The 12,636-nt window shown below is 42.0% G+C and overlaps 1 protein-coding gene across 2 annotated transcripts; it reads right to left on the bottom strand.

Annotated features, from left to right (window-relative positions):
- Positions 1–536: 536 nt before the first annotated feature.
- RNF6 (ring finger protein 6) lies at positions 537–11,921 on the bottom strand. 2 transcript variants are annotated; one of them, XM_080941299.1, is made up of 5 exons: positions 11,725–11,921; positions 10,923–11,005; positions 8,930–9,126; positions 7,801–7,896; positions 537–3,302 (listed from the first exon to the last, which is right to left on the bottom strand). In XM_080941299.1, the coding sequence occupies exons 3-5, from the start codon at positions 9,105–9,107 to the stop codon at positions 1,564–1,566; spliced, it is 2,013 nt and encodes a 670-aa protein (XP_080797425.1). In that variant the 5' UTR covers positions 9,108–9,126; positions 10,923–11,005; positions 11,725–11,921; the 3' UTR covers positions 537–1,563. The 2 variants fall into 2 exon arrangements, with proteins under 2 accessions (XP_080797425.1, XP_080797426.1); XM_080941300.1 differs by lacking the exon at positions 11,725–11,921 and adding an exon at positions 11,365–11,450.
- Between the last annotated feature and the right edge of the window lie 715 nt (positions 11,922–12,636).

Below are 12,636 nucleotides of genomic sequence, written 5' to 3'. Positions count from 1 at the left end.
AAACAACCAACACCTGTCCCTAAAATCATCAAGAGATGACTGTTGCCATCTAACAGCTACAAGATTAAATGATAATCTATTAGTCTGATGTATAAAGGTTTTCAACCCAGGCCCAAATCAACCTTCCTGGACTCATGAAAAGCCTGCAAAAGTTATTTATCCCAAAGTCTTAACTTTTACAGAAATCTTTTGCTTTGGTGAACACATCTTGTGGTATTTCTAGGCACAGAACTAACCTTATGAACTGAATGTAATCACTGGCAGAGAGAAAAGCTAAATATGGAGGCATTTCTAAACCTCTCAGGATTTGACATGAAATGTTTTCTTATGATTTGCTCGAGTGGTACCATCACACATGAATGAGACCTTGTCACATATTAATAAGCAAACATCAAAGTAAAAACTGAGTTGTGCCTTCTAAGAGCAAATGTTGTTTCCATGAACACAGGAACTTGATCTGTCACCTAGTGAACCCCACCATTAGCCACCTAGTGTGGAGTAAGTATTTGGAGATGAGTAAGCCACAGGGACAGAAATGCGCTCGTACACAGTCTTTAATGTTTACTGGTAGAAATAGACTTTAATGCATACTTTGTGTTTATATAAACTCTATGTTCTTTTAAAGGCTTTTACCTTATTTGGAGCTTTTTGCCATCCAAATTTACATATTTTCTATGCATTTCACTACTTTATAGACTTTAGAGTATTTTAGATTTTAAAATTAAATTTGAGAAATCAAGCATGCTGTAAATCCTACCTAACCCCAAGAAGTATTTGTACTTCTCAAAAAAAAAGAATCACAAAAAAGACAAACTTAAACTATCTGTCAGAAAATTTCCACATTCCATTAATAAAGAAATACTAGGTTCATTATTATGTATCGCTCGCTCTCTGTAAGTCAGATTGTCAGACACGCTTCAGTAAACGATCTCTATATTAACTGGATCTTAATTCACTGCCTCTTAGAGATGATCTTGTCACTGTCAACATTGTGCCATATGCAGTCTAAGCCCCAAAGCTTAAGTCTCAAGCTTGTAGTTTTTAGCCTGGATATGTTCCCACAGTTACATACCTGCATACACGCATACAGTGTGCCACGTGTTAAGTTATCATTTCAAGTAACTTAAGTATATCTAGCAGACATTCAGCCTAATAGTCTACAAAGACTCAGACAGTAGTGTCTAAATGAAGCACTGAGCTGAAACTGGAAAACCCCAGCAAACCCACTGCAGTATGAAGAAAGAATCAAGATCCCTAACATACTGAGTTGTGCAGATACAAAAGTGCTTAGCATGACAAAATTACCAAAATAAAAACATTTTAAAGGTTATTTGGTTCTAGCAATATTAACTATTCTTTACTTTTGGATAATTTAACATCTGCATTTTAATTTTTTTATATAAACAAACTCTTCGTAACAAGGTTTTTAAAAAAGCACACAAAAAATAGTGCAAACTATATTCTGATATTTTTGTCTTGGTTACATCATCACAAGTAACTCAAGAAAAGTGTGTTTGACTATGAGGCTCCAGTAACACACAGCACTGAGCAGACCCCCATCTCTCACCCACTGTTTGTGGCCCCAAATTCTAAAACAGGCCGCCGACAGACGGGGCAGGTGCAGTTCTCTGACAACCAGCGATCAATACAGTGAATGTGAAACTCGTGCAGACAAGGCAGCTGCCGGAGCTTGTTTCCAGCCACATAGTCACTGATGCACACGCTACACACTTTACCCAACTCACTGTCAACCCCGTTTTGCTCATAACTCCTGGTAGAAAGATTGTCAATCTGCTCTTTGGTTAAGCCACGAACTGGATCATCACCGCCTTCACTCAGTAGGAAGAAATGAGCAAGGCGCAGAATGGGCAGTGCTCCAGCCTCAACTGTACTGTGTGCCCTGCGTAACTGCCTTCTACTTCTATGGCCACTGCTGTGAGGCTGTGGCGGGGCGGGCTCACTTGCATCCGGCATTTCAGCACTGCCGTCTTGGGCCTGGGCGGCCTGTGAGGAACCTCCTCCCTGACCACTGCCGTCAGCTGCATCTCCATCACTCAGCTCTAGGTACACCTCTGGTAAACGCTGACCATTGCTTTGATTCTCTGGTGCAGGCTCCACCTCCATTAGAGAACTCAGCTCTCCAAACCCAGTCATGATCTGCCTTAAAATTGACCGAAGAGCCACGGAGGATGGCTCAACCACCTCATTCTCAGAAATCCTACGGAGAGGAACTGTAATGGTACTCACATAGGTTCGGACACCTGACCGTTCTAAATGAGAAATAGTTCTGTGGAAGCCCCCACTGTTGCTCTCAACTGTACTTTCTGCCAGCCCTACCCTAGATCGGGTTCTATTTGCAATGCTATCCCTATCTCTAGTTTCTCCAGGACGAATCCTCCTGACTTGCAGGTCTAGTGTGATTGCTGGATGGCGCTGTGTGGCAGTGGAGGACCTGCTGGAGTCTCCTTCTTCTACTGTTATTCTTGACACAAGTCTTGAGTTGGACAGTGGGGTATAATCGGTACCTCTGCGCTCTCTACCTTGTTCTAAAAAGACCCGAGTTACACCTCTGTGCCTAACAGTCCTGTTTCTACCTGTTTGCTGTAGTGGTCTACCCTGCCTTTGAGAATTATGATGAACAGTACCATTCTGTCTCTGAATGGGAGACCGGCTTCGACTACTGAAAGCAGGACGTAATCTTATTGGCTCTAATCTTTGGTTTGTGTTCCTCACGGTAACATTACTTCTAGCCCCATTTTCCCAAATATGTGCTGCTCCAAACCGCTGCCGTCCACTTTGCCTGAGAGTATTAACATCAGACTGGTTTGTGTGAGTGTTAACATTAGTGCGAGGGGCACTAACTCTGGAAACACCAAGTGCTGTTCTAATTCCATTCCTTAACCCTCCCAGTGCTGAGAATGATCCTTGCACAGAATCCTGCCTCCTTGCTCGCCTGCCCCCAGGAACACTGGAGAGAGTACCACTGGATCTCACAGAGGTCTGGCTTCTGGTTCGCCGAGCCACAGGACTCGATGGCCTCTGCTGCCTATGCTCTCTGCTGACGCCTGACAGAGGAATGTCCGCAGGATCCTCTCCGGGCGTTCCGGGGCCTCTGCTGTCAGGGTTGATGTGGATCTCCAGGCTGAACCCGAACTCCCCACTGTTCGGGTTTGTCCGGCTCACAGCCCTCCAGCTCTGGCTCCCATTCTGTCCACTCCGAGTCATGTTCCCAGTGCGCCGGAAAGTGCTCAGCCATCGTAGCAGAGACCCCTCATCTGAATGTTCTCTAAGGCTTTCTGAGTCTAGAAAGTGAATCAAGTCAATTTAAGGTCAATTTCTATAATAAGACTTTAGATCTTAATCAAAACATTGCAAGAAAGACAGTTGTACTGAGTTAAACTTAGGCTCTGCATTATTTTAATCAGTCAAAAATGAAAAAAAAAAACTTTCTAAAAGTACATTATAAGCATACTATAGAAATTAAAATACTGGGCCTATGCCAGGGCAGATGCTGCCAAGCCTAACTGTCATGAATTGGATCACCGGAGGACACATGTAGTGAAAGAACTGCCTTCTACACAAATTGTCTACACACACACACACACACACACACACACACACACACACACACACTACGTTTAAAGAAAAAGTATATTTTCTAGACTCAGGAACCTCTATCAGCAGACCCCCTCCATAAGGTCCTGCTCAGAGTTGTGGGGACCCATAAAGCAACCTCTTCCCTTGGCCATTTGTCCCACTCTGAAGCCCCAACTTGGTAAGCCAACCTCTCCCCATCAAGCCTGCTCCACCCCTTTCCTTTCAGAACCTCCACCAGCCACCTCCATCCACACAACTGGCCCACAGTGGATGCAATGAGAAACCTCTTCCCTTCTGCTCCACTCCCTCACAACTCTCTTGGGCACTCAGATGACCAACTTGCGATTTTGGCCTTGGGTACTGAAAACACACAGCAAGGCACATCTAACAACCTAATTCCAGATGCTCAGGGCTCATTGCAAAAATAAGTTATATAGAAAAAACAAGACAGTGTCTGCTAAAAACAAAACAAAAACCCCCAAACCCCAAAAACCCCCACAAACCCACAAAACTCCTACAAATCCCAGCAGTGTAATGGCCCCAAGGAGGACCACTTTCAGGCACAAAAGTCAAAAGAAGAATCACACAATCAAAGAGTTCAAAGAATTTAAGGACAAGGATAAATACTTGAATGAACTGGTAACAGAAATAAACGGAAACCCCAAAAGACACAAACACATAGCTAAATAGAATCTAAAAAAAGTCAGAACAGTACACAAAATCTAATGTGAAATAAAGCTGGAAATGAAAAAGCAGTCAGATAAAAAGCTCACTGGACAGCCTCATACTCAGAGTAGATTATTTGGATAAGGCAGGAATATCAGGACATGAAGGCAGGATTGAAGAATTGGATCATCCACTCAAAATTAGAAATTAAAAAAAAAAAAAAAAACCCAAAGCACATGAACAGAACATATAGGATCTTTGGACACTATCAAAGAGATTGAAACTATAAATTATGGGCAGGGGGTGGAGGGAACAATTCCAGGTCGAAAGCATAGAAAACATTCTCAATAAAACCACAGGAGAAAATTCCCCAAATGTTGAGAGACACCCTTAAACAACAAGAGCAGAAAAGGAGCCACACAACACATTCCAGCTAAAAAAGATAGAAGAAAAGGCTGAGGAAAGGGTGCTGAAGCTGCAGAGAGAAGGCCCACGTCACAGAAAGGCAGCCTATCACAGTAATCAAGTCCCTGGACCAAGTCTCAGAAAGACACTCCCCAAATTCTGAAAGGTCATACCTGTCAGAATGTTATACCCAGCAAAACTGTTTGGTAAATGAAGAATAAAAATGTCCCATGACAAAAACATAGTAAACTAATTTGTGATCACTAAGCTAGCTCTGTGGAATAGTCTGATGGAATATTTCAGACTGAAGAGAAGGATAAACACACTCCTCAGGCCACAGGAGATAAATGATACCAGGATAATTAATCAAAAGATGTTTAGCAGTAAAAATTCATCGAAAGGACAAAACTTAATATATATCTTTCAATAAATGGGTCTCAGTTCACTATATGACAAGATTAGAAAACACGATCCACCTTTTACCAGCCTCTGAGAAACATGCCTAACCATGAGAAATAGACATCTCCTTAGGGTAAAAAGATGGAAAAGTACTCCAAGCAAACACAAGATGATAACAGGCAGGTGTGTAGCTATTTTAACGTTTGACAAAATACATTTCAAACCAAAACTAGCCAGAAGAGATCACATCACACTCTTTAATCTACCAAGCAGATATTACAATTCTAAACACATATATCAGAGATGTGCCTAAGTACATAAAACGAACACTATTAAATGTAAAACTACAGATTAAACCAACAAAGTAATAGGAGGAGACTTCAATAATGTGTTCATATCTATAAGCAGGTCATCCAGACAAAATATAAACAGACACTGCAGTTAAATAACATCATAAATCAAAGGACTTAACAGAGATATATGAAAAATCCACCAAACCTTAGAAGAATACATATTCCTCTCATTAGCCATGGGACTTTGTATAAAAGAGAGCACACAGGACACAAAGTAAGCCTTAGTGAATGTAGGAAAACTGAAATAACATCCCATGTTGTTTATTACAAAATAAAGCTGGATATCAAAAGCAAGAGAAAACAAAGGAAGTACAAAACTCATGAAGACCAAACATAATATTAACAATTAATGAGTCACAAAGGAACCAAGATAAAAAAATTTAGACTGGCAAAAATTATAACTAGCAATGAGCTGGAAGTAGTATTTAAAATTAAAAGTCTCTCAACTAAAAATAAAAAAAAAAAAAAAAACCCAACCATCAAACCAACCGTCCCACCCACCCAGGACCAGGACTCAGTACAAATTCTAGCAGACCTTGGAAGAACACCAATACTATACTAAAGTGCCCCATGGACAGAAAGGGAATTGAGATACCCAGCCTCTCATGAAGCCAGGAGTGTTCTATACTGCAACAGGAAGACAGACAAAAAGAACTAAGACACCAGCAGTATTGAAAATGGTTATGTTCTACCCCTAGGGCAATCTATCCTTTTGCCAAAGGGACAGAGTGGGCAGTGTCCCTAAACAGGGATGATCTCTGCACCGGGTTGAACAGATGGGTGGCTCCAGCCATTCTCAGTTTCCCAGCTGCTGAGCACTATTGGTGGGACATGACCACTGTGGAGGGAACTACACAAAGAGCACCACCCAAACCTGATCAAGGTGAAAAAGCAGCAAGTCATTTTTACTCTAAAATTGTTTCACTTGAACACAGAACAGTAGATGGAATTGACTTTGCCCCAAAAGACACATGTCAAGGGTTGTCTCCTTCCTCAGACTCGACTAATGGGCAGGAGCCGGAAGAGGCACATTTTTACTGGTAATTGATAATCTTATATCATGTATATTGTTAGTGCTCGCAGCCTCCCCTTCTAACCCAGGAACCTGAATTCCACTATCCTTACTGCTATTCCACAAACGCCACAATTTATAAAATAGTAATACTTCAAAGGCTGTAAAGAGAAAAAGAAGACCAAGCCTAAAGTAGTTTCACTATGAGAGAGGCATTAAGTGTCCCATTAGAGGACTGAAAACAGGTACTAGCTATATCAGATCAAGGTACAGCTCTTGGGACTCTGCTGCCAAAGGAGACTCCAGAAAGGCTGCTGAGAACGGTCCCCCACCTGCTCTCCAGAATGGTAGCTTTTCCTTGAGAACGGATTAGCTTTTAGAACTGCATTATGAAGACAAATTTATTTAAATTAAGAGATAGGTATTTTAAATGTCTATGTAGTACTTGGTACACTCTACAATAGGTTTTGAAAAAGATTTAAAGATTTAAGTTTTTTATTTGTAATGGTGTGTGTGTGTGTGTGTGTGTGTGTGTGTGTGTGTGAGTTCTTGAAAACTGTCCTATATCTGCAGCACTAGACTGCTGAAGTAACAGCCAGCAAATGTTTTTAACTGAGGAGATAATTCAAGTTCCCATTATTTTTCTTACTTTCTCATGCTTTTATTTTATGAACCCAGGGATCTTAGGCTCAAATACCACTCAGTTGTAAACATGAAACTTAAAAAGTCTTTGTCATAAACTTAAAGAAATCATAGTTGTCTCCCCGAGAAGCTGAGAACTGTTTCTATGCAGGTAGAGCAAAAGAGCCCTCAGCCAGCTGAGGTAACAGCATCCCTCACTAATGATGAATGTCTCTGGAAGAGGAGGTAGAACAGAAAGAGGGTCCCGAGGTTGGTCTTGCTTTTAACTCTGTAATTGCCATTATTTTAATTTGGTTTTCATTAGTATTTTGCTTATTGCGAGAATTTTTATGAGTTAGTGTTTGCTTGATAAAATAGCAAGCAAGCAAACTGACAAAACAGAGCACCAAAACCGTTTCCTGTCTGTATTAGGATCTGAATACATTTTAAGTCACATCAACACAAAAAACAATGTATATGTTTAGAAAGAACTGTATCTGGCTAGGAAATGTAACGTCAATGGTAGAATATTTATCAAGAACACATAAGGCCCTGGCTTGTCTTAGGAAGGTTGGAAGAAGGGAGAATAAACTTCCTGAAGACAAACTATGTATGAGAAACATTTCTCAACGTATTCTCTGTTCTTTAGTCCCTAACCAGACTGCTCTTAGCAACACAAGTGTTATCTGAATGAAGATCGTATCAAAGCAGCAAACAGGCCTGCTGCATCAGTGCAGGCCGCAGTACCTCCGTCACTCATCCCACTCCCCGTGCCAGGCTGGGATGCCAGCTGTTCCTTTGCTCTATCTAAGCGCTGCTGTAGCTCCTCCGATGTTATGTCTCCTGAAACAATGAGAAAGCACTCATTTAAAAAGTTTAATTACCAAGTTTTATGAAAACTCATGAAATAATGATCTTTATTATTTTCATGGTTTATAAATTTAAGTTAATAATATTTGTTACAAATACATATCAACTTAGTCATATCTCATTTATTAATACTTTATTAAAATTGAGATTTAAACTTGAATCATTTTGGTTACCAGAATCTCTCAGTAAAAACCTGAAATTAGGGCTGGAGAGATGGCTTAGCAGTTTGCAGCACCCAGACTGAGTGGCTCACAACTACCTCTTCATGCCAGCTCCAGGAAACCAGAGGGCCTGGGACCCAACAGTCTGTGCTGGCCTCATGTATACAACTCCCCACCAGAAACAAACATCAAAAAATAAAACAAATTTTAAAACAGCAACAACAAAAGGATGAGATGTAGTCATGTAGAATTTGCTTCTAAGAGTTAAAAAAAAGATAGGGACTAGTTTTAGTTCAAATCTTGGTGCTTGAATTCTACCCCAATACTTTATTATATGAGCCACCAACATACAAATATACAAGCACAGAGACAGGCAAATTTTAGCTAGTTTACTATAAAATAAATTTGAAAGAAAATGTATAGACTAATGGACTTTTGGGTAGTCACTGTCTAGCTGAATGTAAACACTTCAAATAGGAATTACATTTCAAATAAAATTTTATTTGTACAAATATTGTGTAAGAAAAATAGAGAGTATAACCTAGTAATAGAACACTTCCCTAACACGCACACAACCCTACGTTTCAATCCCAAGCCCATCCACATGCGGGGTTGGCAGTGGGAGTGGTGAGAATTATGCATGTGAACACATAATTCTTCTGTACATAGCTTTTAAAGTTTGGCCTGTGTGTATGCACATACATCCAGTATTGAAATGTATTTATCAAACACAGAGGGCAGTGACTGTTATACTGCATAATTTCAGACTCAAAGGGAGGCACGCTCTATTTTAAAATCTCTTTTCAATGGTAGAAAACAATTTCCCCCCTTTGCCCATTTCTTACCAGGGGTGCCTAAAAGATTCTGGTCTCTCATTAGCCGATAATCTTCATCACTGAGTGCGTTAATGAACTGGTAATAGGCTTCTTCTCTGTGCAGACGCTCTTGCTGCCATCTTCTCTCATTTTCTTGAAATGGGATTTCTTCTCCACTACCACCTGATCTAGATCTAGATGAATTCATCCTGAGGACTTCTAGTTTCCTGTTTAAGGAACATGTACAAATTCAATGCATCAGTCATGGCTAACACAGCTTCGTTTTTTGTTTTTGTTGTTGGCGTATCAAGGCAAGTTCTTCCTATGTAACTCTGGCTGGCCCAGAACTCACTAGCAATCTCTTCAACTGTGACTCATAACTACCTTTAGAGACTTACTGAACTGATACTCTAAGAAGCAGTGGTGCCTTTCCTCAGCTCCTTATCAAGGTAGGAAGTCAGCTTCCCAAGGACAGCACTTACTGTCCCCACAACAGAAACTCCTGAGGCTAGCCATTCCAGCCTGAAGGATGGCCTGATAGCCAGCCAGATCCTCAGAGCCATGCATGGCATGTTGTTTCCTGTTGGTTTTCAGTCTCAGAGCTCAACTTTGAGTCTTCAGCAGACACAGTAGGCAAAACTATTTTCATCTCAATAAAGTGCAAGGAGACAGAGTTGGTCATTTTATATTGTCACCTTTTCTGGAAGGAGTGCAGGACAGCATCATCTACAAATAGAGTGGACTGTATTCCTAACTATCTTGGGATGCATGGAGGAGCCCTCTGTATATTAAGAACATGTATTATTCAAGCCTAAATTTTTAACATGATGAAGGCTTTTAGATACAATTTTTTGAGAGAAAAAAATTTTAAAGATGATCAATTTAATGTTCAGATATGAGATATGTGTGTTGAATTGTGTCCGACTCAGTGAAACTTTTAAAGCAAAAGCCTAGACCTACTAGCTCCTAAACATTGTTTTATTGTTTATGTGAATTCTTTATTGTAGGATTTGACCCATGTATTTGACTAGCGGATACATTTAAAACACTAACCAGGCAGCTGGAGGCCCACACCTTTAATCCCAGCATTCAGGAAGCAAAAGAATCCTCAAGATCAGCCTGGTCTAGAGTAGGCTACAGAGAAATTCTGCCTCAAAAAGCCAAAAACAAAAAGCAAAATAAAAAACCCAAAATAAACAAAAGCAAACAACCCCCCTAATTTTAAAATGCAAAGCTAACTAGTTGTCTTAGGGCTTTTATTGCTTCAATGAAACTCCATGACCAAAAACCAAGCTGGGGAGGAAAGGGTTTATTTGACTTATACTTCCATCACTAGAAAAAAGTCAGGACAAGAACACAAACAGGGCAAGAACGTGGAGGTAAGAGCTGATGAAGTCATGAATGGGTGCTGATTACTGGCTGGCTCCTCCTGTTTTCTTATAGAACCCAGGACTACCAGCCCAGAGATGGCACCACCCACATGGGCTGGGCCCTCCCCCCTTGATCACTAGTTGAGAAAATGCCTTACAGCTGGATCTCATAGAGGCATTTCCTCAACTGAGGCTCCTTTCTCTGTGATGGCTCTCTTCCTTGTTTCAACACAAAACCAGCCAGTACACAGGTGTAGTAACACATCTTCATTCCTAACACTCAGGAGAAAAGCAGACTGATCTCTGTATGTTCCAGGGCAGCCTGGTCTACAGAGTGAGTTTTAGTATAATCAGGAAAACACACACACACACACACACACCCCTTGGAGGGGGGTTGCAGTTAATTAATAACATCAAAAAGTAAAGGTTTTCTATTTGCAGTGTAATCAGTACTATTATTAGCAAAGAGCATTTTTGGTGGTCTCAGCAGAAACTTCATTTTAAAAACATGTTTAATAAGTAGAAAAGCAGAAATCTGATGATTAAAAAAAAAAAAAAAAAGCAAGCGCCTTTAAGATATTCAAAACCTGAGACCTTCTCTTCCAAGGCAAAATTCTTGGATTAACTAACCATAAGTAAGCCAAAATGAATACCTTATTTTCCTTCGAACATTCTCCTAACAGATGAGACTGTATCCATGCTTCTGATATTTGTGCCGTTTCTGAGAACTGCTCATCTAAAGTAATAAGAAGACAAGTTGAATTATTCAGCAAAGTGCCCCTTTGAAGCCCTGGAATACCTGGTAGTCTCCGAACTCCTCTGCAACGCCAAAGCTAAATCCTCCAGAAGGTTGTGTTGTACTTTCATCTAGGAAATTAGAGCCTCATACAATTAGATAACAAAAACCTCCCAAAAGGCCTCTCCTACACTGTCACTGCTCCGAGGATTGCGCCTCCTCCTTTCTCAAAGGCCTTCGTATCACGTTCCCATCTGAGTGTAGCTGGGTTAGGTGAGGAAGTTAGGTGAGTTTAGTTTCTAAGCCATCATTTCGTTATCAACCGCCCCCACCATCTCGCTACCGGTTCTTTCCCTTACCGTGTTAACCGAGGCCCCGGACTGGGGGTAAAATGAAATCCCTACTCCAATATACAAACTGGACTCAGGAACCCGACCAATCTCACCTCAATCTAGCCTCAAGTAACGCTTCCTCTGCGACCTGGATTTGGCTTTGGGGCCAATCAGCAACTAGAAAGCTCAACCAGCAAGCAATTAACCAATCGGATAAGAGGTAAGGGCCTCTCCCCTCCGCCCCCCCCCCCGCCCCTTAGCACGTCCTCCTTTCCGAGGCGTCTCCCGGAAGTAGTAGTGAGACTCACAAAATGACCCTTCCCGGCTTACGCAGCTCCCCCTCCCCCAGGCCCCACCTCCAGGGGGATGACCCACGGTTTTCCTCACCGGGGCGGCGAGAGGGCGGAAGGTTCTGTGGCCGAGCCTTCGAAGGCCGCTACGCCCTCTAATCTTCCACTGAGGCGCGAAGCTCAGAGCCTCTGCTGCTGCTCACAGTCGATCCGGCGGAGAGAAAGCTAAGAGAGGATCCCGGGCCTGCTCTCACCCCCTAGGAGAACTAAGGCACGCCACCGTCTACGCCGACCCTGCCGGTGCGTCTGGAAACGGCGCTCGCCGGAAGCCGAGCCGCGGCGCCTGAGTTCCGCATCTGCAGTGCGCAGGTCCGGCTGTCTCGGGCTGGGGTCTAGGCTTTCCGAGCTCATGGCGGTTCTCAGTCCCGAAGGCGGAGCCGCCTTTCCTCGCTTTGGAAATGCCAACCCCTCTTGTCATACTTCCGTGTCCTTTGACGGAGTCTAGCGAAAAGTGCATCAGTAAAGCTGTTCGTTGCTCTTTACTACCCGGGTATAACTACCCAGTTGGACCATTTCCCTTGTGGTAGTTCACTAGGACAAGGAAATGTCAAGTGCTTGTAATGGGAAAGCATTTTGAAACTCCCAATATTAGCCATATATGTTCTTTCTCTCCTGCTATCCCTTGTCACCACCTTCCTCTCTATTTTCTTTTTTCATTAGGTGACACCAGACTTATTCTAACCATTTTGTTTTTGTGGTCCTAGTAGGGCCCTTTCCTGACATCCCCATCAGCCAAATGGCTTAATCACAGTTTAATACGAACATGCTGCTGTGATTCATAATTCTTTCCTCCCTTCTTTGATTATTGCGTGAATTTGTTTTGTTTTGAGATGGGGTCTCATAGCCCAGGCAGGCCTTTATTTGGTGAGCCTCTTGCGCTTGCCAGGAATGTACTACCATGTTTGCTGGGTACTTGGTTACCAGGATGTAGCAAGCCTTGGGATCAATG

Source organism: Micromys minutus (assembly GCF_963924665.1).
Source record: "Micromys minutus genome assembly, chromosome: 29".
In the NCBI taxonomy this organism is placed as follows: domain Eukaryota; kingdom Metazoa; phylum Chordata; class Mammalia; order Rodentia; family Muridae; genus Micromys; species Micromys minutus.
The sequence above is the reverse complement of the archived record's forward strand: the minus strand, read 5'-3'. Positions and strand labels throughout refer to the sequence as shown.

Coding starts and splice junctions, on each gene's coding strand:
- RNF6 (XM_080941299.1), bottom strand. CDS start 9,107: ATGAATTCATCTAGATCTAGATCAGGTGGTAGTGGAGAAGAAATCCCA. Junction 7,897..8,929: donor GAATCTTTTAGGCACCCCTG/GTAAGAAATGGG, acceptor TCATTGTTTCAG/GAGACATAACATCGGAGGAG. Junction 3,303..7,800: donor GAGTGGGATGAGTGACGGAG/GTACTGCGGCCT, acceptor TTCACTTTCTAG/ACTCAGAAAGCCTTAGAGAA.